Source organism: Podarcis melisellensis, assembly GCF_964234715.1.
Source record: "Podarcis melisellensis genome assembly, chromosome: 13".
NCBI lineage: Eukaryota > Metazoa > Chordata > Lepidosauria > Squamata > Lacertidae > Podarcis > Podarcis melisellensis.
In genome coordinates, this window is record NC_138545.1 from 7,649,862 (window position 1) to 7,675,928 (window position 26,067).

General features: G+C 41.6%; 1 protein-coding gene across 3 annotated transcripts in view; it reads right to left on the reverse strand.

The window, feature by feature from the left end:
* The window catches only part of LOC309355865 (uncharacterized protein), a 121,965-nt gene extending 111,289 nt beyond the window's left edge, over positions 1-10,676 (reverse strand). For 2 of the 3 annotated variants that reach the window (XM_081887081.1, XM_081887082.1), the window contains exons 1-2: positions 10,561-10,670; positions 8,094-8,171 (exon numbers count right to left, since the gene is read on the reverse strand). In XM_081887081.1, coding sequence (XP_081743207.1) covers positions 8,094-8,171; positions 10,561-10,666 — 184 coding nt within the window. In that variant the 5' untranslated portion in view covers positions 10,667-10,670. Of the gene's footprint in view, positions 1-8,093; positions 8,172-10,560 lie in introns of all 3 variants that reach the window. The other variant, XR_014162586.1, reaches the window with a different exon arrangement.
* Between the last annotated feature and the right edge of the window lie 15,391 nt (positions 10,677-26,067).

Consider the following 26,067-nt stretch of genomic DNA (forward strand, 5'->3'; position numbering starts at 1 on the left):
AAGACAAACAAAACATACAAATAACAAAAATATTACAAACACAGTATTCAGTTGACAAGTCAAGAAATTGAATGGAAAATTAAGTTAATGAAGCAAAAATATTTCGAATCAGCTAACAAAACAGGCAAATTATTAGCTTGGCAATTGTGAAGAAGGCAAAAGCAAAATGTGATAAACAAGATAAAAATAGAGGAGCAATTGATAGAAGACCCAAAAGGAATAAAGGAAAATTTCCTCAAATTTTATGAGAAATTGTATAAAAAGGAAGATGAAGATTTAACCCAAATAGAAAAATACTTAGAATACTGCAGCGGGAAGACCATAACAGAGGAAGAAAGAGCTCAATTAAATAAATCTATAAAAATAGAGATCCAGAATGCGATAAGAAAGATGAAATTAGGGAAAGCCCCGGGACCGGATGGAATGTCAGCTAAATATTATAAAGTATTAGAAAACCAATTAACACCAGTGCTATGTGACATCATGAATAACATATTAAGAGGAGGAAGGATACCAGAGTGATGGAAAGAGGCCCACATTACGATGATCCCTAAACCCGATACGGATAAACTAAACATTAAAAACTATAGGCCCATATCATTATTAAATAACGATTACAAAATCTTCACAGAGGTAATGGCAAGTAGACTTAAAAAATGTTTAGTAAATCTAATTCAAGCAGGATTCCTCCCAAATAGGTTACTTAAAGACAATGTAAGGCATACTATAAACATCATTGAATATCTGGAGTGTAAGAATGAAGTACCTGCGGCGTTGATTTTCATCGATGCGGAGAAGGCATTCGACAATGTTTCATGGCCGTTCTTATTAAAAAGCATGGAGTAAGCAGGGCTAGAGGGCGAATTTATGGAAGGAATAAAAGCAATCTATTCGAACCAATCTGCCAAATTGATCATAAACAACAACTTAACAAATTCATTTAGAATTGAAAAAGGAACAAGACAGGGTTGCCCTCTATCCCTGCTTTTATTCATTATGGTATTAGAGGTAATTATGAACAAAATAAGAGCAACACTAGAGATTCGAGGGATCAAAGTAGGAACGAAAGAATATAAATTAAAAGCATACGCAGACGATTTGATGTTATCCCTAGAAGAGCCGCAAAAAAGTGTCAGTAAGGCTCTGGAAATATTAGAAGAATATGGCAGACTATCTGGTTTTAAATTGAATAAATTAAAGACAAAAATGATGACTAAAAATCTTAGAAAGGATGGAGAAAAAGTAGAGATATAGAATGGAATCAGGGTGGCCAAAAAAATAAAATATCTGGGAATTTGGCTAACTACAAAAAATATAAATTTAATTCAGGACAACTATTTGACAACATGGAAGGAAATTAAAAAAGATCTAGATACATGGAACAGAGTAAAACTTTTGTGGATGGGAAGGATGGTGGCAATAAAAATGAACATACTCCCAAAAATGTTATTCCTGTTCCAAAACATTCCAGTGATTAGAGGTTCCACAATGTTTAAGGATTGGCAGAAAACTTTTTCGAAATTTATATGGCAAGGGGAAAAACCAAGAACTAGATTCAAATTACTTACAGATCGAAAAGAAAGAGGGGGATTCTCGGTGCCAAATCTAAAATTATACTTCAAGGCCTCCTGCTTTTGCTGGATCAAAGATTGGATCAATTTGGAAAACACTGACTTGTTAGACCTAGAAGGTTTCAACAATAGGTTCGGTTGGCACGCCTACTTGTGGCTAAATAAAGAAAAGGTACATAAAGGGTTTTCAAGCCATATTATTAGAGGGCCACTATATGAAGTTTGGGAGAAAAATAAAAAACTTTTAGAATGGAAAACACCCTGGTGGTTATCACCAATCGACATTTTAATAACCAAAAAAGCAAATATGGAAGGAGAAAGATTGACCTACGAAGACCTACTGATAAGATCGGAAAGCGGCTGGAAATTGAGAACATATGAGGAGTTGAAAGAAAGACTAACAGGCTGGCTGCAATATCATCAAATAAACGCAATATGGATGGAAGATAAAAAAGTAGGGATTAGTGAGAAAAAATCCAAATTTCGGATAGAAATAATTGAAGGTAAAACCAAGTTATTATCCAAAATGTATGATATATTATTGGAATGGGATACTAAAGATGAAGAAATAAAGGAGGTCATGACAAAATGGGCAATGGACTTGGGATATAATATAGAATATGAAAAGTGGTCGAAATTATGGAGCAATGGAATGAAATTTACGGCAAGCGTCACACTCAGAGAAAATTTGTAAAAGATGATGTATAGGTGGTACACCACACCAGCAAAATTAGGAAAAATGTACAGAACAGGAAATAAGGCCTGCTGGAAGTGTAAAATCAAAGAAGGCAATTTCTACCATATCTGGTAGACTTGCGAAGAAATAAAGAAATTCTGGGATTTGATTTATAACGAGTTAAAAAAAATATTTAAATACACTTTCCCTAAAAGACCAGAGGCCTTTTTACTAGGAATAATTGGGGATGAAATTAAAAAGAAGATAAGACATTATTCCAATATTATTGGCAAACAAAATTATTTGAATATGTTGAACTAGCAAAAATGACGCAAAAAAATAGAAACCAAAAATATATAAAGTTTATTAGTGATTGGAATAAATTTATGGTATATATTGAAGGAAACTATAGAAATTAAAAAACTACAGCAGGTTTGATATAAACCTTATGATGCGCAAACCATCAATAATTATTAGCTGCAGAAAAAAGAAAATTTATTTTTATCAAGAAGCCCGAAATCAGGAGGGAAGGAGGTCAATAGGTGTGTAGAGGAAATATCTAAATACCTAAAGATATAAAGGTTCAAAGAATAAGACAAAGAACTGTAACGGAAATTGATATTTTTTAGTGTTATGTATGGATATTTTTTTTCTTGTTTTTTCTTCTTTTTTCTGAAACTGTTGTTTCGTTTTTTTGTTTTTTGTTTTTGTTTTTTTGTGATTTAAGTGAAACTCAATAAAAAGATATTTTTTTTAAAAAAACAAAACAAAACAAAACGAAGGAGGGCAAAGGCTAATAGAGTTCTGCCAAGAGAACAAGCTGGTCATCACAAACACTCTTTTCCAGCAACACAAGAGACGACTCTACACATGGACATCACCAGATGGGCAGCATCGAAATCAGATTAATTATATTCTCTGCAGCCAAAGATGGAGAAGCTCTGTACAGTCAGCAAAAACAAGACCTGGAGCTGACTGTGGCTCAGATCATCAGCTTCTTATAGCAAAATTCAAGCTTAAACTGTAGAAAGTAGGAAAAACCACTGGGCCGGTAAGATACTGTCAGGGAACTGCCATCAGTGCTGGAGGGAGAGAGCAAAATCCAGAGGTATTCCAGAGAGTGTCCCAGGATTGGGAGAGGCAGCCCATCTTCTGGGGAAGAGAATCAGCGTAGCACCAGTGGAGAAGGGGGGCAGATGGGGGAAGCGGCGAGGCGGTCCCATGACTCCTTGCCGGGGACCAGTGGGGAGAATAGAGGTCCTCCGCTGCCTACGCCCTCCTTGCACAGAAGGCTTTCACGCAGAGAGAGTAGGAGGAGACTAGGCGTCAAAGAGCTTCTTTGCTGGAAGTTTAAGAAACGCCCACTGATGGATTCTGCCAGTGATTGAGACAGCCACGGGTGAGTGGCTGTCCGGTCAGAAAAGGTTCACTCAGGCAATACACCCAGGTGTTTGCACCGGCTTACGCATGAGCAACCCCTAGAACCATCACAGATACAATCTAAGTCAAATCCCTTATGAATACACACTGGAAGTGAGGAACAGGTTTAAGGATTTAGATTTGGTGGACAGAGTGCCTGAAGAACTATGGATGGAGGCTCGTAACATTATACAGGAGGCAGCAACTAAAACCATCCCAATGAAAAGGAAATGCAAGAAAGCAAAGTGGCTGTCCAACGAGGCCTTACAAATAGCGGGAGAGAGAAGGTAAGGAAAATGTGAGGGAGATAGTGAAAGATACAGGAAATTGAATGCAGATGTCCAAACAATAGCAAGGAGAGACAAGAAGGCCTTCTTAAACGAGCAATGCAAAGAAATAGAGGAAAACAATAGAATGAGAAAACCCAGAGATCTGTTCAAGAAAATTGGAGATATGAAAGGAACATTTCGTACAAAGATTACCATAATAAAAAACAAAAGTGGAAAGGACCTAACAGAAGCAGAAGACATCAAGAAGAGGTGGCAAGAATACACAGAGGAACTATACCAGAAAGAAATGGATGTCTCGTATACCCCAGGTATTGCTGACCCTGAGCCAGACATCCTGGAGAGTGAAGTCAAATGGGCCTTAGAAAGCACTGCAAATAACAAGGCCAGTGAAAGTGATGATATTCCAGCTGAACTATTTAAAATTTTAAAATATAATGCTGTTAAGGTGCTACACTCAACATGCCAGCAGATTTGGAAAACTCAGCAGTGGCCAGAGGATTGGAGAAGATCAGTCTACATCCCAATCCCAAAGAAGGGCAGTGCCAAAGAATGCTCAAACTACCGCACAATTTCACACGCTAGCAAGGTTATGCTTAAAATTCTACAAGGCAGGCTTAAGCAGTGTGTGGACCGAGAACTCCCAGAAGTGCAAGCTGGATTTCGAAGGGGCAGAGGAACCAGAGACCAAATTGCAAATACCGTATTTTCCCCTCTATAACACGCAGATTTTTTTCTCCTAAAAAGGAAGGGGAAATGTCTGTGCGTGTTATAGAGCGAATGTGTGGTCCCTGGAGCAGAAAAATCAGGCAAAAATTAAATCGTGCTTCACGGAGAAGAGAAACCTGAAAAGAGGAAGCGGCTGCTTTCCTGCATTCTGCCTCAGGGTCTTACTGCCCACCCGCCTCTGTTTCGTTGCTGCGTTTGCTGAAACGGAACAAGGAGCAGGGAAAGCCCCTCCAGGCAAGCAGAGGGGAAAGTGTCGTCTCTGTGCTCTGGTACTGCTGGGGGAGAGGGAGAGAGAGGGGGGAGGGAGAGAGAGAGGGGGGAGGGGGAGAGAGAGAGAGAGAGATGGCTGGCTTGGGTGGGGGGAAACTTTTGCCTTTCTTTCCTCCCTCCCGTTAAATCCCTCTCCTGCATTCCTCCCCTCCAGGCAAGCAGAGGGGAAAGTGTCGTCTCTGTGCTCCGGTACTGCTGGGGGAGAGGGAGAGAGAGTGGGGGAGGGAGAAAGAGGGGGGGAGGGAGAGAGAGAGAGGGAGGGAGAGGGAGAGGGAGAGGGAGAGGGAGAGGGAGAGGGAGAGGGAGAGGGAGAGGGAGAGAGAGAGAGAGAGAGAGAGAGAGAGAGAGAGAGAGAGAGAGAGAGATGGCTGGCTTGGGTGGGGGGAAACTTTTGCCTTTCTTTCCTCCCTCCCGTTAAATCCCTCTCCTGCATTCTTAGCCAGCTGCTTCTCTGCACACCCCTCTCATGTCCCTTCTTTGTTTTTCCTTCGCTCCCCACTTAAAATGTGGTTACCAAGCCGGTGAGCATTGTCTGTGGTTGCTGAAGGCTGGTTTCTTCGCAGTGCAATAGAAATTGGCATGGGGACCATTCGCCTTGTCTTTTTAAGTTTCCGGTGGGGTTAGTATGAGACAAAAGGAGAGGCAACAGTTATTAGATTTAGACATACCTGATGGACAGGCAGCATTTAGGAAATGGTCTTGAAAGGACAAGCAGGAGCATCTAGAAAGGGCTATGATGACATTCTGATGAACACAGGAATTCTTGAGAGGGTTATTCTGAAGGGTTTGCCTACCTTCTGTATTTTTCATACATGCTTCACAGCAGCAGCACATTGTATTTTTGCACTCCTTAAGTTTGCTATTTTTAAATATAAAGCAGCTTAGAAATGATTTTAAAATCAATGAATGAATAAATGCCTTGGATTAAAACCTCGGCTTTCCACCTCAGTACTTCACTTCTTGCTTTTGTCTGCCATCCGTTTGTCTCTACACCCCTGTGATTCTCCTTCTCTCTGACCCTCTTTCCCATGCATATTTTCTTTTCCTTGAATCGTGGAATTATTGAGTTGGAAGGGTCCCAAGGGTCACCTAGTCCAACCCCCTGCAAAGCAGGAATCTCAGCTAGCTACGTAGCTCCTTAATGTGTGGACTGGACCACCAGGGCAAGGATATGAAAATCTGCCTCCAACAGAACTGCACCACCTGTTCATCTAGGTCAACTGATGCTGGGTAAACATGTTGAACAGGCAGAAGACACTGGTCAGCAAAAGGAATTGTTGTCACTCCACTCACCTTTCTTCTTATAGGACATGCTCTGCTGGGGGGGGGGGAGAGACAAAAATATCTGCTTTGCTTCTACAATAATCAAACTTCAACACGATTTTGCAGGGAGATTAATCCATTCCCCACTTCTTTCCAGAACCCACCCACCACCTCAATCAAGTGATCACACCAAGAGAGTGAGTTTGCTCACTTTTATTCAGCCTTAGGCCAAACATGGATACATGGAAATTATTTAATCTGGGATAGGCTGGAGAGCTTGCGATGCTGAGGAAGGGGTGTGCATCACTTTTCACCCTGGGATTTCTCCTCAGGCCTCAGGGTGGGCTCCACGGTGCCTGCTGTGCGGGTAAAAATACAGGAGTATGAAGTGCCGTTGTTCCACTCAGAGTAGGGGATTACCACCTGGCTGAGGGCCAAGAGGGAATCCTTGATGTCCTTGATGCTGCCCTTCAAGACTCGGGGATTCACATGGTGACCTTCAAGGAGGGCATTCTTCACCCACCGGACAGAAACTTCACTTGCATTGAGCCCTATGACCATGCCAGTGAGGATTGTCTGTGTTCGCTGAAGGCTGCTTTCTTTATGGTTGGCGCGATAGAGGTTGTCATGGAGACCGTTCCCTTTGTCTTTTTAAGTTTTGGGGTGGGGAAAGTATGAGAGAAAGGGACAGGCAACAGCTATTAATTTTAGACATAACTGATGCACAACATTTATGACACCATTTAGTGCTGATTATTTTCTGCTGGATTCTCTGACATTTTTAATCTGTAGATAGAGGGTGTAAATCCTTAATGAAAGCTTTAAGGAGCAAAGAGGATTTAACTGAAGTTCTTGTGTGTGTGGACCTGAGTAGGAAGATCCGTGGCACATGCATGGACCTTCCTTGAGCTGGATGAGGACAAGGTGGGATAGTGGAGATTCCAGGAATATCTACACAGCTTCTTTCCCCAAAATATATAAAGAAAGCGCCCAGACCAAAAAGCACCCCAGCCTTCCCAGAGAAGGTATTGGTGTATAGGCTGGGTTTGAAAACCAAGGATAGCTAAAAACATCCCATATCCAATGATACCATCTCTGCACAGTTTCTCTTGGAGCAGCTAACTAGGTACGGAGCTCCTTAAATGTGTGGACTTGGCCACCAGGGCAAGGATATATAAATCTTCCTCCAATAGAAGGGCACCATCTGTTCATTTAGGTCACCCTATGCTGGCTAAACATCAACAGGCCGATGAAGGTTAGAAGGATCCTTGTCTGGAGGTGGGAATGGTTTTTAATGGGGGTGGAAATTATTGTGGGAGACACCTTGGCCCCTGCAGGGTACACATTCTTTCCTTTCCTTCTCCCATTGTTACCTTCCGATAAAAGCATGCATTTAGTATTGTTCAAGAACAGTGAAAACGTTTCTGCAGATATAAGAGGATTACTGTTCAGATCTCCACCGGACTGATTGCAGTTTCAAGTTGTGTCTTTAGCCAATTCTAGCACCGATATCATGGCAACTGGTGGGGAAAGTCTTATCTCAACAGGCCATAATGGAAAGTGGAAATAAATTTCTGAATAAGGAGGAAGCAGTCTTGAAATGGTCAGTCCCTGAGAGAATCTTAAGCAATCTGGAAACAATCATCCCTCTCCTAAACCATGCTTTTCAAAGGAAAACTACGTCCCAACTGTGTTGAGAGTTTTTACCTTAAGGTTCATTGACATTTGTTTGGGACCCAGGGAGGGATGCTCGACAGGCGAACTTCAGCTGAAATTCATCTGCGAAAGTTCTTGTGTTCACCTGCGAAACGGGTAGTACTTCAGCGCTGAAGTACGCTGTGCTACCAATGCTTGCACTTATGATGCCGGAGGTGTTACCTGATTGGCCACCTGCCTGCCACATAATCATCATGCCTTCGGGGACAGAGCCAGAGAGAGTGCACACCAATATTTCACCTAAGGGAACAAAATAGATAGATAGACAAACAAACAGACAGATGAAATTCCTGTTTTTTAAATGACTTTATATTACTGTTTTTATGGTTTTTCTGATACTGCTTTACAGTTTTTATGTTGCTTAGTGCACTGTTTAAGATTTAAGCAGCTTAGAAATGATTTAAAAATCAGCAAATGAATAAATGCTGTAGGTTAAAACCTCTGCTTTTCATCTCAGTCCTTCCAGTCTCGCTCTTGTCTGCCATTTGTTCTTCTCTACACCCCTGTGATTTTTCTTTTCTCTGACCCTCTTTCCCACGCATATTCTCTTTTCGTGGAATCATAGAATTCTAGAATTGGAAGGGACCCCAATGCTCATCTAGTCCAACCCCCTGTAATGCTTAAGTCATCAAAACTTTTCTAGGCATTACAAATATAGGGCATCCTAAAACATTTAAAATATATAGAAATAAACAGCCATGTAAGATATATAATGATGAGGAACTTCATTGGGATTTCTTCCCGCTAAATAGCGCCATTTAGCACTCCAAGAAATACTATTAACAAAACCTCACCCCCCCCCTTGCAGTTAATTCTGGGTTAATGTCAGACAGATAGAATCGGATATTTTCATTGTGCCGTGATGGTAGACTACACACAAAAAAAAGGGGGGTAGCATGCGTTTGCGTAGCAGGTTGTAAAATGGATAGTGGAAAAGGATATGTTCTACAGTGTCTGGCACATTCAAAGAACATCCACAATATCTATCATTTCTGGGGATTTTTAAAAATCTGCCCCAGACAAAAGCTGAAGGAAAAACATTCAGCCGGGCTAAGATAAAGGTCCTGAGTTGGACAGAAATTATTAATTTTGAGATATGTGACCCTGTTATCTTGGGGGAAATTATTAATTTTGAGATATGTGACCCTGTTATTTCGGGGGAAATTATTAATTTTGAGATATGTGACCCTGTTATTTCGGGGGAAATTATTAATTTTGAGATATGTGACCCTGTTATCTCGGGGGGGGGGCAAATTTTATTTACACCTGACTTGATGTTGTTTTCCCCCCCCATGTACCTTAATCTGTTTTGATTATTGCTATAAATATATTGCTCATTCAAATTATACAAGGGTTTGAAGATCTGATTTGAATACCAATAGATCTGATTTTCCTATGTAAGAGTTGGAACTTCTCGATTTATCAGAGTCCGTAAGTAGGTCAGAGAGTAGACTCAAAGGTTGCCAACAAAATGGAAATGCAACCAGTATGTTATAGTGGTAGCCCACAACCAATATTCCATCGTGTGTATACCTAGTTCTGCACACATTGTCTCATACATGATTGAACTTGGGAGCCCCAGGAGACGTCTCAAGACAGATGTGAGGGTGATCCGACTGAGACATCTGTCACCCCATTGATTGCCAGGGGTGATCTGGCTGACCTGGCTGGCTAGGCAGGTGTCCCCCTGTTTCATGTGCGTCCCTCCCTAAGCTGCATGTTCAGTGGAAGAGGAAGACCATCCCAGATAGGAGTGTACTGTTCTTCAAATAAGGGTTGATGATAGCTTCATGAGCGTCCCTCTCTAAGCTCCACGCTCGGTGGAAGAATACATCCATCCCAGTTAGAAGGAGTGTTCGGTCAAGGCTTGATGAAAGCTGAGCTCCCTGTATCGATAGAACCTCCCTGATAGCACCTTCCCCTGTAATGCAGCAATCTCAGCTAAATAATTTCAGCTACATAGTTTGTGAGAGCCCTGCCTTCTTTGCCCCATCAGAAGATTGTCTCTTCTGTCCCCTAAACCTACAAAGACCTCAGCACACAGAAACAGGCACGTTTGTTGTTTAGTCATTTGGTCGTGTCCGACTCTTCGTGACCCCATGAACCAGAGCACGCCAGGCACTCCTATCTTCCACTGCCTCCCGCAGTTTGGTCAAATTCATGCTGGTAGCTTTGAGAACACTGTCCAACCATCTTGTCTTCTGTCGTCCCCTTTTCCTTGCGCCCTCCATCTTTCCCAACATCAGTGTCTTTTCCAGGGAGTCTTCTCTTCTCATGACGTGGCCAAAGTATTGGAGCCTCAGCTTGACGATCTGTCCTTCCAGTGAGCACTCAGGGCGGATTTCCTTAAGAATGGATAGGTTTGATCTTCTTGCAGTCCATGGGACTCTCAAGAGTCTCCTCTAACAGGCACTTACAAATCTTAATAAAAGGATATTTGTTTTGGAACCATGGGATCTGTCCCTTTGGAATGACTATACCATTTACTGCTGGCAAATAAGCAGAAAAGTTGGAGGAAGAGAATCCAAGGGTTGTTATTGCTCTTTTTCTAAGGGTGGTTCCAGATGCCCAGATTTCAGGTACATGCATGAGAAGGCTGCATAGAGGATGGAAAGAGAAGCAAACTCACCTGTATCAGCCTGGGAAGAAGTCAGTGGCAGGCTGGCCCCACAAAGGAGTCCCACAAATGGTAAGAAGATCTTGGCCCACATTTTAGGATTCCGTTTGAATGGCATGTGGGCCACCAGGCCTGCTTATATAGCATCCTGGGAGACTTTGGTGAGATATGTTTCCCATCAGTAGCTCCACCCAGACAATCCAAGAAGAGGCCATTCTGTGAGGTTCTCAGAAAGTCCTTCCAGAAACTTTAGTGTAATTGGGATTTGTGGGAAATCCTAATAGCTATGGGGAAGTTTTCCTTTTGTTATTATTTGTTAATTGTTATTGTTAGTATTATTTGTATACCACCCTTCATCAGCAGATCACAGGCAGTTCAGAACATAAAAGGACAACATGAGAACACAATATATATAATCATCTTCCTTTATCTTCTTTAGAGGACCAGATGCAGAATTAGCAAAATGGTGAAGGAACACTGTGACCTTAATTCTCTGCTGCCTTGTGGCTATTCTTATTAGTGAGAGGGGTTTTCACGGTAAACCTCAAGGAGTAACATACACCTCAACTGCCTTTAATATTCTGGGACTGCCAGGGAAGCAATTAACCCACCATAGATTCTTCATTTGTCTGAAAATTTCCAGATTTAAGCTGCTGTTAAAGGGTTAATTGGCTTGCAGAGACTTTTCACTTTTAGCATAGCAGCAATTTTGCCCATGTCCCTTGTAAAAGTCACTTGGCTCCCCATCTTCCATATGCACCAACCAGTCATTGAGATGGGGGGGGGGTCCGGCTTGCATCACAAGTCAATTGTGGTCACCCCTTGCTACCTTCAACGGGGAGCGAAGAGGTTCGGGCAGGGGAAAACCAGGATTTATGAGGCAAAGATTCTGGCAATGTTCCCCATTAGGGTCTGTGGAGTTCACCGCATCCCGCTGCGCCACTCAAGTCTATGTCTGCTATCTTGAAGGGCAGAACGGGTGCATCCTGGGAGCGTGTCCCTGGCATGGACGTGTCTCTCTGGCATGATATGTGCTGGGTTCCTTAATCTGCGTCAGGTTTCCATGAATTCTGACCCTCCCTCCTCTGATAGGAGACAGCCAAGGTTGAATGGACTTTATTTCAAATTATTTTTGGATCAGACGAGGAGTGTGATGGAGCAATACAGAGCAAGAAGAATGAATGGCTGCTGAATAGATCTGGCAAGAAGCTGAATTTGAGAAAATATTTTGTGTGCCAAGGAAGAAATCCAGAGCGGAATTTTAATGGTGGAGACTGGACAAGTACTTATGGTCGCAATTCGTATGGTAGTTGGTAAATAGTGGAAGGAATGGAATGTGACCTTGTACCATCCAGATAAACACTGCAAAGAACTGAACAATGGAAGATAGTTATTAACTCTCCTAGCACACCAGGTCTGAAACAACAATGTACATTAAGGGTTACACATGTGAAATGCAACAGAGGCGATGTTTGTAAGGAGGAAACATGTGGTCAGCTGCAAGAATGATGTAACGGAGAGTGACAGATGACAACTGGACACTAAAAAAGAAATGATGCACATATGGGAAGAAACGACTGACATATGTTTGCAACAGGAGCAGGAAACCTGATTTTAAAAATTGTATTTAATTAAAGTAATTTGGTAGGATTTGTAGTAATTAGGAAAATTAATAAAAAAGTCCTCGGAGGTAACAGATTGGAATTGTGGCACTCTCCTACCCTGGCCCTGCTCCCATGGTGGAGTCTACTTCTTCCTGAATCTGAGCGACTTTATATGCAAAAAAACTTTGCAAAATCATTGGAGGAGGTCATGTGGCCCATACTGGGTCCTGATGTAGCAGGTGGTTCTGCTAAATTGTGAACCATCTGAGTCTCCTGCTGCTGTTTTTTGCAGATGCAATAGAGGTGGTTAAGAAAATATTCTTCGCTGTCACTACTGCCACTTGGAAGACTCGACATTGAGCTCTAACTCGTGTCCGGTCAGCTTCAGAATGTGTTATCTGCCAGCGGCGCTCTAGCAGTCTAAATGATTGTTTCATTGCCCTCAGATCCGTGGAAAACCACGGGGCTGTCCGGGCTTCATGCAATCGGAGAGGGTGCTTCGGAGCCAAACAGTCAATAGCCCTGGTTAACTCCACATTCCAGTAGGCCATCAGGGAATCAGCTGAAAGGCCATCAACATGGGATAAAGCATTCCCTACTACTCTCTGGAAACCATTTGGATCCATTAAGTGGCGGGAGCGGACCATCCGAATCGGTCCCACCTACCTGCAGAGAGGAAAGGTCGTGGAGAAATCCAGTTGCACCAGGAAGGGATCTGACCATCTAAACAAAGCTTTAATAATAAAAACCTGTCATAAATGAAACTAAATACAACAACATGAGGCAAGTCTGAGGCAAGAAAACAAGAAGAGGCAGTTGGTCCCTCTTAACTGAACAATAATGGAACCCACTGAAGGGAGGGGCTGATTCTGGAGCAAAACACACAAGTCCCGCCCACTAGATACCAAGCACTCTGCTATTCAAATAGTAGTTTTTCTTACAATCCCATTCTCACTGTGTCTAATTTGAATTAATCAATTTTAATTTAGCATGTAAAATGGCAAAACTTTCTTATTTAAACATTCATAAATTTCTGTACAATCTTGTTTGTTCTCAGTATACAAAATTATATCATCTACCTTGCTTTATACCTTTGTACGTTTCCATCCTCATCTAACTTTTTCTCAAACACCCATTTGCACCCTATAGCCCTTTGTCAATTAAGTACCGTATTTTTCGCTCTATAGGACGCACTTTTTCCCCTTCAAAAATAAAGGCGAAATGTGTGTGCGTCCTATGGAGCGAAGACACCATAGCCCCGCAGCCCTCTCCCGGCTGGAGAGGTAACGTGTGGCTATGGCAGGAGCTTCTATAGCCGCATGTCACCTCTCCAGCTGGGAGAGCGTGCGCGGGGCTAAAGCAGCCCCCCGCCACCCTCTCCCGGCTGGAGAAGTGACGTGCGGCTATGGCAGGAGCCTCCATAGCCGCGCGTCACCTCTCCAGCCGGGAGAGCGCGTGCGGGGCTAAAGCAGCCCCCCCGCGAGCCTCTCCCGGCTGGAGAGGTGACGCGCGGCCATGGCAGGAGCCTCCATAGCAGCGTGTCACCTCTCCAGCCGGGAGAGCGCGCGTGGGGCTAAAGAACCTCGGCTTACTCTCTCCCGGCTGGAGAGGTGAGGCACGGCTATGGCAGGAGCCTCTATAGCCGTGTGTCACCTCTCCAGGCGGGAGCGCACGTGCGGGGCTAAAGAAGCCATAGCCCTGCGATCCTCTCCCAGCTGGAGAAGTGACTATGGCAGCAGCCTCTCCGCTGTGCCTTTCCGCTGCTCCCTGACCTGCTTTTTGGGGCTGGTGGTGGGCTTCCCCCCGCCTGCCCCAAAGAGCAGGTCGAAAGGAACCTGAAGCCTGGAGAGCGAGAGGGGTCGGACACCTGAACGCACCTAAACGGCACCTTGTTTTAGAGCGGGAAAACAAGAGGGGGGAAATTCTCCCACTCTCTGTGCAGCGCTTCCTGCCGCTTTGCTGAAGGGGCACTGGGCAGAGAGCGGAAGATTTTTTCCCCCTTGTTCTCCCCCCTCTAAAAAAAGGTGTGTCCTATTGTCCGGTGTGTCCTATGGTGCGAAAAATACGGTAAGTGTCCAAGTGTTGTTTTTATTCAATGCTTCAATTTTTTTCTTGGCTGCTTCTATCCACTTGGCAGCTTCTTCTGCAGGAAGTTTCTTGATGTCTTTCCATGTGTCAGGTTCACAATTAGCTACTGCTCTTGTGGTGTATGATAGTCACTCTGCTGACATGCCTTTGTTAATTCGTGATGAGCATCTAATTAAAGGTTCTAATTGTTCTTCCTTTTCATCACACACAGTTCCTTGTCCTGACTCTGTTCCCCCTTCTGCTGGTAAATTCTCTGTACTTGGACTAGTTTTCTCTGTTCTTTCAACTTCTGAGATCAGTTTTACTGGAACCTCTTCAGTTACTGAATCAGCATCAGTCTGTTCCTCTTTGTTCTTATTAGGAACACATGCAAAGGATTTCTCTCCTTCTCAAAAATATACTAGGCTTCCGACTTTTACTTCTCTTGTCTATGGATTAAGAATTCTGTAACCTTTGCAACCCTTCTCAAAGCTGACAAATATTCCTAACTCAGTCCTGGTGCTAGGTTTGGTACGTCTTTGTGCTGGCACATATGCAAAAACCTTTGAACCAAAGACTCTAACGTGACAGATGTTCAGTACTCTTCTAAACCAAAGTTCAAATGCTGTTTTATTTGTAGCTTTTGTTGGCAGTCTGCTCTGCCAATATGTTGTTGTCATCAGTCCCTCACCCCAATATTCAAATGATAAATTAGACTCCGTCAACATACCCGACCATCTCTATCAGAGTGATTTTTTCTCTTCGCTATTGCATTTTGGTCTGGAGTAAATGGGGTAGTGTGCAAATGTTTAATACCAGTTTCATCTAGATAAGATTTGATGTGATATGACATATACTCACTACCATTCTCTGAAAGTATTGCTTGTGGCTATCTCCCGAATTGATTTTCAACACTTGAATCTCCAATTTCTCTGCAGCTTCTGTTTTTTTGTTTTAAATATAAGTTGTGCAGTATCTGGAATAATTGTCAATAAACAATACATACTTACATTTCCCATAAGACATTGTTTGAATTGGACCACATATATCAGTATGAATAAGTTGCAAAGGCTCTGCTGAACTTCTATGGCTTTGCTTGGGGACAGAAGGTCTTCTTCCCTTCCCCAACAAACAATATTCACATATTTCACTTTTCAGGTCAACTTTACAAGGTTTAATTTCCATTCCTCTCACCAAACCTTTCCTTGGCAGGTCTGCTATTATCCTGGAATCTCTATGCCCAAGCCTTTTGTGCCACAGTTGAACACAGGCTGCACTTGAATTCTTCTTAACCGTACTTCTTGACCTGTATCTAGCACAAAGACTCCATTAGTTCCAAAACATTATGCACACAAAACTCCATCTTTGGTAATCACACATCTTTTGCTATTAAAATTTACATTTAAACCACGCTTGGTCAGAGTTGACACACTCAGAAAACCGTCTGTTAATTCTGTTAAGTAAACTACATTTCTCACTTCATTACAAACCATTTTTCTGCCTGCAACACACTTGAGCAAACCTGCTCCTTTTCCTTTACACAGAAACTTTGTGGCCATTTACAGCTGTAGCTGTCTCTGATGAGTTTTCATTTAACTTTCTGGAAGAAAAGAAACAGCATCACACGACATGTGCATTGAAGCTGCTGAATCAATTAACCAACTAGTAGAATTGCTGTAAATAGCACCAGTTTTCCTGCTAGATAGTTCTGATGAACTGCAAAAGTATTTTCAGTTTGTTTTCTGTTGCCACCCTGGAACATTTCTTTAATCGTGCCACTCTGTTTTGTACAATTCTTTGAAGAATGTCTTATTTTCTGACAGGAGAAGCATCTAGTTTTGTCACTTTTATCTACACTTTGTAAAGCAGTTTTATTTTTAAAATTATACTTATCAGTCTTTTGGACAGCAAATACTTGCGCTTCACGTTCTTTTGTCTTTTCAGCTCTCCTAGCAGCCTCCTCCTTAAGTCTTGATACAACATTTTTCATATCAAGTTTATATTTAGTCTCTAGTGCATGTATCAAAGAACTGTAACTTTCAGGCAGACTTGACAGAATTAGAACCACTTTGTCCTCTTCTTCAATTTTCTTGCCTATAGTATTTAAATGATCCCTCAACTCTGTCACTTGACTTGGATGCTTTTCTAAATCTCCATTTTTTTAAATTTTATATTTAAAAGCTTTCTTGATAGATACAGCCTCTTATTCAGATAGTTTCTCTCATACAACTCTTTTGGACCTTGCCACAACTCTTTGGCAATCTTAAAATCTCTTATGTGGTGCAAGTCACTGTCACTCACATAAGTTGAAATTTCTGCCCTCACCTTTCTGCCCTGCTTTTCCCACTTTACTTTTTCTGCCTCTTCTGCTGGTGCAGATTTTTCAATTGTTGCTCACAAATCCTTTTTTACCAGCTCATTCTTCATTGAAATCTCCATAAAGGATAGTTGCTTGAAGTGAATGTTATGAGACAAAGGTTCCTAAGAGCAGAAGCAGGCAAGGCCTAGGCAGTGCGGCCTACGAGGCCTACACAAGCCTAACTGTTAGCAGTAAAATGCTGTGTCGCTGTGACTCATGACTCATTTCCCCTATAAATGTAACCAGCCATCTCTGTGGGCCGCAGGGTAGTGTGTGTGTGTCTCTGGTAGTATGTTGTGTTGTTGCAGACAGAGCGGCTCCAGGACTACAGTTAACCAGTAATCAAGATCTGTGCCTCTGTGAAGACTAAGCTAGCTATTATGAGCACTCTGTGTATGCTTTTTGACTATGCTGTTTATGAACAAGTTTATTTTCTTCAGTAAAGTTTTATTCTGCTTATGAAGAAGACTCTGTGTAGAATAGTGGGTAGACATGGCAGATGACACAGCGATATCTCCAAAGCAGCTCTTTATTTTGTAAGCTGGAACAGAAAACTGAACAGCAAACAGCTCAGCCGGCCTGCTTTTATAGGCAGCTGGCTGTCAACATTGTAGCAACAACAACCCAGAGTTTCCTGCCTAAAATAACTGACGTGGACCTGAGTGAAAACTATCTACAGACCTGAGTGAAAACTATCTACAGTATCCCCCTGCTGGCCCAGGGGGAACTTCACTACATAACACTCTGCTTGATTAATTTACTCTTGCGCAACAGTGAGAACAGGGACAGCAGGCTCAAGGGCTTTCACAGCTTTTATATACATGGCCATAATTTTTTCTCTCTCTATGTCTGACTGGGCTCATAACCCAATTGTTTTGGAGGTGGGGGATGTTTTACAAAATGAATCCTCCTGGCAAACTGGGAATATCCCCTCACTCACGCAGTTTAGGACATTCAACACTTTTCCTCAGCAGAGTTTCCTTTGCTATTAAAAATAATAATAAGTGGCTCACATGAATGTAAACTAAACTTTAATGATAAAGAAAACTGTCATAATGAGAGAAACTAGATACAACAACATGAGGCATGTCTGAGGCAAGAAAACAAGAAGAGGCAGTTGGTGCCTCTTAACTGACACTCTTAACTGAACAATAATGGAACCCACTAAATCCAAAGAATGAATAAATGCTAGGGTTTTGATTAATTGGGATATGAATTAAAGTACAAGATGCAGATGACATGCATATTTATGGTACAACAAAGCAAAGGCCCATAATGCTTTTAAAAATCACGTAATTAGGAAATCTCTGTACAATGTATGGATGAAATACAGATTTATTGTTGGAGGATAAAGAAGTACTCAGATTTATTGTTGGAGGATAAAGAAGGTTATAAAATAAAACCATTTGATCAAGTTAAAGATTAATGAATTGTTCAAATTAGATAAGAAAAATGGTTTTGCTTCAGAAAAATCCAAGTTGGAAACGGAGTTGTTGGATTCTAAAGTTAAAAATTTGTCACTGTATTAAGTTTTTGTCTCTTTTTCAACTGCCAAGCCAACAATTTTCCACATTTGTTAGCAGATTCAAAGGATCTTTGTTTCATTTGTTTAATTTTCCATTCCACCTCTTGATTTATCAGTTTCGAATATTGTGCCTGGAAAAACTTCACTTCTCTCAATACTTCCTTTGATTTAGGCCTGGATCTCAGTTTTCTCTCTCCTTCTCTTATTTTCTCCAAGATCTTCTCCTTCTTTTCATTCCAGAGTCTTTTTTTAATCGTGTTCTGTTGTATTAGAAACCCTCTTATAACTGCTTTGCTTGCGTCCCAGATTATTCTTTTTTCCACATTTGTCTTTAAGTTTATTTCAAAATAGTCCTTTAAAACTTTTTGGGCCTTCTTAACAATCTCCTGATCTCTTAACAAAGCGTCATTCATTCTCCATCTGAACGATCCGGTTGTATTTAGTCTCAATTCCATTCTCAAGGCGTTGTGGTCGGAGCAGGTTTTTGGGCAGATTTCCACTTTTCTGGTCTTAGGTGCCAGCCCTCTAGTTATCCATATTTGGTCGATTCGCGTCCATGTCATATGGGCCTCAGAAAAGAAAGTTCCTTCTTTCCCTAGAGGGTTCTTGATCCTCCATATGTCAATCAAATCCAAATTGTCAGTCATTGAGAGATTGAAGGGAGAATGGTTCAGAAACCCGATGAAATTAGAAAGTCCTTCCAGAGATATTTCAAAGAACTTTATTCTCAAAGGCCACAAAACTTTATTCTCAAAGGCCACAAAAAAGCTCAGAGGTGGACCAATTTGTTATAACTAATGGATTACAAAAAATACCCCAGGAAATGAGAGCAATCCTGAACTGTAATATTACAACCCAAGAAATTGAATGCGCCATTCAGAACCTTCAACTGGGCAAATCTCCGGGACCTGATGGGCTTACTTCCAATTATTATAAGGTACTGAAGGACTCATTGATACAACCATTGCTGGAAGTTTGTAACCAGATTATGGAGGGGAGGAAGGCACCGGAAACGTGGAAAGAAGCTTTCATCACGTTGATCCCAAAACTAGAATCTGAAAAAACTCAACTTAAAAACTACCGTCCTATCTCACTCCTAAATGTGGATTACAAAATTTTTGCAGACATTTTGGCAAGTAGGTTTAAGAAAGTCTTAAATGAAGTGATTCATAAGGACCAAGCAGGCTTTCTCCCTGGTAGGCATTTATTTGACAACACAAGAAACATCATTGACATTTTGGAGTTTTTACAGATTAATTCAAACACAAGAGCGGTGTTGATTTTTATTGATGCGGAGAAGGCCTTTGACAACATTTCTTGGCTGTTTATGAAGAAAAATTTGGAAAGGATGGGAGTAGGGCGGGGGTTTGAAAATGGAATAGAAGCAATTTATTCAGAACAAAAAGCTAAATTGATAGTAAACAACGTGGTGACAGAGGAGTTCAAAATTGAAAAAGGGACACGACAGGGGTGCCCTCTATCTCCTCTGTTGTTTATTTCAGTCCTGGAGGTGCTATTGAACATGATTAGAAATGACCGGTTGACACAGGGAATTGTGGTCGGAGAGAAACAATATAAACTGAAAGCTTTTGCAGATGACTTGGTATTAACATTACAGGAGCCAGCCTCTAGTACTAAAAGAGCGTTAGAATTAATTTCTGACTTTGGTCGGGTGGCGGGATTTAAGCTGAATAAACAAAAAACTAAAGTTTTAGCAAAAAACTTGACAACTACTGAAATAGAGGAGTTCAGAAAAGAAACAGAACTAAATGTGGTTAAAAAAGTAAAGTACCTAGGGGTGCATTTGACCTCCAAAAATTTGAATTTATTTAAGGACAACTATGAGAAATGTTGGTCAGAGATCAAAAGAGATCTGGAAACATGGTCAAGATTAAAACTTTCCTTGCTGGGCAGAATAGCTGCTATAAAGATGAATGTATTGCCGAAAATGTTATTTTTGTTTCAGGCCCTCCAGATCGTGGATAAGGTGGAATGTTTTGGAAAATGGCAGAGGGATTTATCTAAATTTGTCTGGCAGGGCAAAAAGCCCCGAATAAAGTTTAAAATACTAACAGATGCGAAAGAAAGAGGGGGGTTTGCCCTGCCGGACTTGAGGTTATATTATGAAGCTGCAGCCCTCTGCTGGTTGAAGGATTGGATTTTATTGGAGAACACCGATGTCCTTGACCTGGAGGGATTTGATAATGCTTTTGGGTGGCATGCATATTTGTGGTATGACAAGGTTAAAGTTCATAAATTGTTCAAAAACCATATTGTCAGAAGGGCAATTTTCATGGTCTGGTCAAAATATAAAGACTTATTGGAGAGTAAAACTCCGAGGTGGCTCTCACCGATGGAGGCCAAAGCACGTAAAAGACTCAATATGGAGGCCCACTGGCCTAAATATTGGGAAATAATTGAAAAAATTGGAGATAAATGGAGGTTACAGAGTATGGAAAAGTTAAAAAACAAGGTGCGAGATTGGTTGCATTATGCTCAAATCCAGGAAGTTTTTAAAGCAGACAAAAAAGTGGGTTTTCAGGAGGAAAAATCGAAACTAGAAACAGAGTTGCTTGAGCCAAAATCTAAGCTAATTTCGAGAATGTATAACTTGCTGCTTAAATGGAACACACAGGATGAGATTGTCAAATCCTCTATGATAAAGTGGGCACAGGACTTGGGGCATAACATTATGTTTGAAGACTGGGAAAGGTTATGGAACACCGGAATGAAATTCACGGCATGTACTGCCTTGAAGGAAAACATTATGAAAATGATATACCGGTGGTACATGACCCCAGTCAAGCTTGCAAAGATATATCACCTGTCCGATAATAAATGTTGGAAATGTAAGGAAGAGGAAGGGACATTTCTACACCTCTGGTGGACCTGCCCGAAAGTGAAGGCCTTCTGGGAAATGATACATAATGAACTAAAAAAGGTGTTGAGATTCACCTTACCTAAGAAACCGGAGGCCTTCCTTCTGGGCATGGTAGACCAGAGGATGGTCAAGAAAGATGGAACTTTTTTTATGTACGCTACTACAGCAGCGAGGATTTTGTTGGCAAAGCACTGGAAGACACAAAATCTACCCACATTGGAAGAATGGCAGACGCAGCTGATGGACTATATGGAGTTGGCTGAAATGACTGGCAGAATTCGAGACTCGGGAGAAGAAGAAACGGAGGAAGTTTGGGAAAATTTTAAGGACTATTTGAAAAAGCATTATAAGTTGTATGAATGTTAAAAAATGCTCCTTTCTAGGAAGGTATAGCTTCAGTATCGGCAAATTTCTGGATTGATAAATAAGACACTATAAGACAGAAGTGAGGTAATGAAATATTTTTATTGTGTGGAAATTAAAAATTAATGCAATTGTACTGAAATGTTTACATCAGATAACACGATAAAATGGAAGACATATTGTTATGTATAAAATAAGTTAACAAATTGCTGAGGTTTTGGTTACACAGGGAATGCAGTGCTCGGGAGATGGGGGGAGTCCATTGGATCTATGGAAGTATGTATTTGAAAGTGGAAATTTGTTTATTAAAAACCTAATAAAATATTTATAAAAAAAAAACTAAAGTTAAAAATTTGTCTAAAATGTATAACTTATTGTTGGAGTGGCATACAAAAGATGAACAAGTTAAAGCAGTGATGATAGACTGGGCAAGAGATGTGGGACATAACATAATATTTGAAGACTGGGAAAGAATATGGAAGAAAGGGGTCAAGTTCACTGCATGTACGGGGGTAAAGGAAAATATAATGGAAATGATGTATAGATGGTATTTGACGCCTGTAAAATTAGCAAAGATTTACCATAACAGTGATAATCTATGTTGGAAATGTAAAGAGAAGGAGGGTACTTTCTATCATATGTGGTGGACCTGCCCCAAGGTGAAAGACTTCTGGGAGAAAATTTATAATGAATTGAAAAAAATGTTGAAATATACATTTATTAAGAAACCAGAGGCCTTTCTTCTTGGAATAATAGGTTTGGAATTGCCCAAGAAAGATGTTAAATTATTTTTGTATGCCACAACCGCTGCTCGAATTCTACTAGCTAAGAATTGGAAAACACAAGAAGTTCCAACAGCGGAAGATTGGCAGATGAAGATGATGGACTTTTCGGAGCTAGCCGACCTGACTGGAAGAGTCCATGACCAGAAGGAGGAGGATTACCAGGAAGAGTGGATGAAATTTAAAGACTTTTTAGTTAAGTTAATTTAACTGGAATAGCTTGCAAATACCAGATAGGCTTAGGATTTAAATATGTAATGTGATGAATTAATATGTTTAATGCTGAATTGGAAAGAAAGAGGTTAAGTGATTAAGTTAATTTTCTAAGAGTTTAGGTTTTGGAAAACAGTTAAAATGATATACACTGAAATTCAACCAGGGGAATATGAGGAAGTCACTTAACAATGTTACTAAGTTTGGTTTAAATACGGTTGAGATTTATGTTTGTTTGTTTAACAAATTTTCTGGAAAATTAATATTTTTTTTTGAAAAATAAATAAATAAAGTACAAGATGCAGAGCTGTGCCAGACAGCGAATTGCTGGGCTGGCTTATGCAAACCAACCTGTCTGAGCTATGGCTATCAAAAGAACAATGGAGGGCCATTAACAAAGCAGGAAGACTGGTTCCCCTTACTTTTTAGGAGGAAAAAAGTGAGTGTTATGGTGCAAAAAATACGGTAAATAAAGTACAAGATACAGAGCTGTGCCAGACAGGGAATTGCTGGGCTGGCTTATGCAAACCAACTTGTCTGAGCTACGGCTATCAAAAGAACAATGGAGGGCCATTAACAACACAAGAAAACTCCGTTCCCCCCTGCCCTGAGCTGTGAACAGAGGCAGGGATTTCAGGTGATGGGGTGGGGTGTTTGAGGGGACAGGGAAAGGAAGTTTTTGAGCAAGGTTTGCTGGGAAGAAGCAGCAGGAGAGGAGCTGAGCTCCATCTTGGGCAGGCAGGCTAAAGGATGCTTGCGCTGCTGCCTTGTGAAATGACCGTGCCGTAAGATCTGGACTCCCACTATGCAGACTGAAGGTGTAAATAGGTGAATAAAGCATATTTCTTAAAGCTACAACAGTCTCCACTGTGTTTTTTATTCTCCAAAGGGACACAGACCCTTTTTTACAGCTGCCACAGACTAGGTTGACATCTTAACTGAGATATCTACCACAACCTCAGGGTCTCATTCTACATCAGTCACCACCAGTTCATATCTTACAAGTATCTACAGTGGTGCCTCGCAAGACGAAATTAATTCGTTCCGCAAGTTTTTTCTTCACGGTTTCCCATAGGAATGCATTAAAAATCAATCAATGCGTTCCTATGGAGACCGTCCGGGGACAGAGGGGAAGCGCCGCGCGCCTTCCCCTCTGTCCCCAGACCTGTTTAAAGCAAGGGGCAGCAGGGAGAAGATTGCTTCTCCCCGTTGCCTGCCCCGCAATCTCCGGGGACAGAGAAGAAGGCGTGCGCCTTCCCCTCTGTCCCCTCTTTTGAAGCAAGGGGCGGAGGGGAGAAGATCGCTTCTCCCCGTTGCCGCCCCTTGGTTCAAAAGGGGTCCAGGGACAGAGGGGAAGGCGCGCTGCGCTTCCCAGCTATCCCCGGAGCTTGCGGGGCAAGCTTCGTTTTGCGAAGCAAGGCCATAGGGAAATGCGTCATGCGAAGCGGCTAAGAAAATGAAAAACTCCTTCGTCTAACGAGTTTTTCGTCTTCCTCGGCGTTCGTCTTGCGGGGTACCACTGTATGTGAAATTAAGCTTTCTTGCTCAGTCATGCCTCTTGTTACTCTTGTTTACACAGAATTGCATTTGCCATTTTACTGCTCATTCGCTCACTTTGGAGAGGTGAATTTAGAAGTCAGTGGTACGTGTGTGCATGTAATATTATGCAGAGGATCCTTTTCTTCTGTTGTCATTGAAGACTATACAACAGGGATTTTGGAATGCACTAGATGGGCCGCTCTCCTGCCGCGTTTTTGCCTGTAATACTGCTCGTTCACTCACTTTGCAAAGGTCCTTTTGTGATCACTTTTAGTTTAACTGACCTTGAACAATTTAGTGTCATCTGCAGACTTGGTCATCTTGCAGGAGACCCCCAACTGCAGGCCTCACAAGCTGAAGCCGGGCAGTTAGGAGTCTGACTTTTGATGGTTCTGCCTCCATTTCCAAGTTTCCGTGGCTTGGAAGACATGGCCATTTCACAGTCTCAAACCTGCTTACAAAACAATATGTTATTTGTCATTGCCATTTCATTCACTTTGTTCTTTACTTTGATTGAATTTCTGATTGGAACATTTCCTTCCTTTTCACATTCTCATTAGAGCACCATGCCCTGCAGAGACTCTGGGAAGCACCACATGTGGCTGCAGGGATCTGTTTTAAATGAAGGGGTTCCCATAAGTCACTCTTTGTAACCCCAATCCGGTTTTTCCAGCTCATTGAATTGGCTGATTCAACACCTGGTTGGCCATCTGCCAGCTACTCAACTGTCATATTTTCAGGGTAAGAGTCAGAGGCAGTGCACAACAATATTGCATCTAAGGGAACATAAAAATACACCTCTATATATCTTTATATATCTCTATATAATCCGTCTATCTACCTCTGTAATTCCCAGTTTTCACATTACTTTATATACTCGGCCCTCCAGATGTTTTGGGACTACAGCTCCCATCATCCCTAGCTAACAGGACCAGTGATCAGGGATGATGGAAACTGTAGTCCCAAAACAGCTGGAGGGCTGAGCTTGCCCAAGCACCCATGGCCCCCTGGAGTTGGCTCCTATCGTTGTATATCTCCTTCTCATTCATGATCTTGTGCCTTGCAGGTGCTATTATGATACCCCACACAGGGCCATAACCATGTATTTTACAGGTTTCCAATTAATGTCATTTTTTTTATTTGAGCCAGAACACAATTCTGCCATATTTGTGGGTGCGAAGATGGGAAGATTAGATTTCTGCAATTTTTTCAGCAGGAGGAAAATGCCAGTGAAATGGAGGATCTTGCTGGCTGTAGCGGAACCAGACGGAGGGAGGGGTTACCAGCTGGCTGCAGAATCTACACAGAAGTGGTCTTCCGTTCTGGCTCAGTGGAGACATGTTGGGGACATGGAAAGCAGGGCAGGGAACATTGCAATCTCACATTTTTTTCTTCATATGAATGAAGCCCCCTTTATTACAAGGCAGGTACTTTTGGATAATGCCTACCGAAACCACGCCATGGACATGCAGAATAATAATAATAATAATAATAATAATAATAATAATAATAATAATAATATATTTACAGCCCGTCCATCTGGCTGGGCTTCCCCAGCCACTCTGGGCGGCTTCCCCCAAAATATTAAAATACTGTAATACATCAAACATTAAAAGCTTCCCTAAATAAGGCTGCCGTAAGGAAAGATGCCCAGGACATGGACATGACATTCCCTTGTCCAGAGTCAGGATAGCAGCAACAACAACCAGCTTCTCTTTCATTTCCTGTTGTGTTCGGAGTTCCCCCTTTCTCAAGGGAATGTGCTCAGTATTCCTTCATTTCATTGCTTGGCAATAGCGTTTCAATTTTCAAGTCTTGTTATGCTGCCTTTAAAGCCCTAGGAAGTAGCTTCCACATTTTGCTTTCAAACTTCTTTCATAGATATCTGATAGCCATACTTTTTAAAAAATGTCAGTACTAAGATTCTGCCTCCCTCCTCCTTCACTAGCCTGAGGAGCGGTACACATATGTCGACTGAACTGCCCTCTCAGCAGCCTGTAGATCCAAGCTGGATCTACACTGATATGAAAAATGCTATTTAAAACACTATAAAAATACAGCTGTCAGTGTAATTTACCACTGATGGTGGATCACTGCTTTGCAGCATCCTCTGGTGTCACATTTTATAATGCATTTTTTAAGTTATAATTGACCATTGTAGCTGTCCATAGACTTTAAATGAGGAT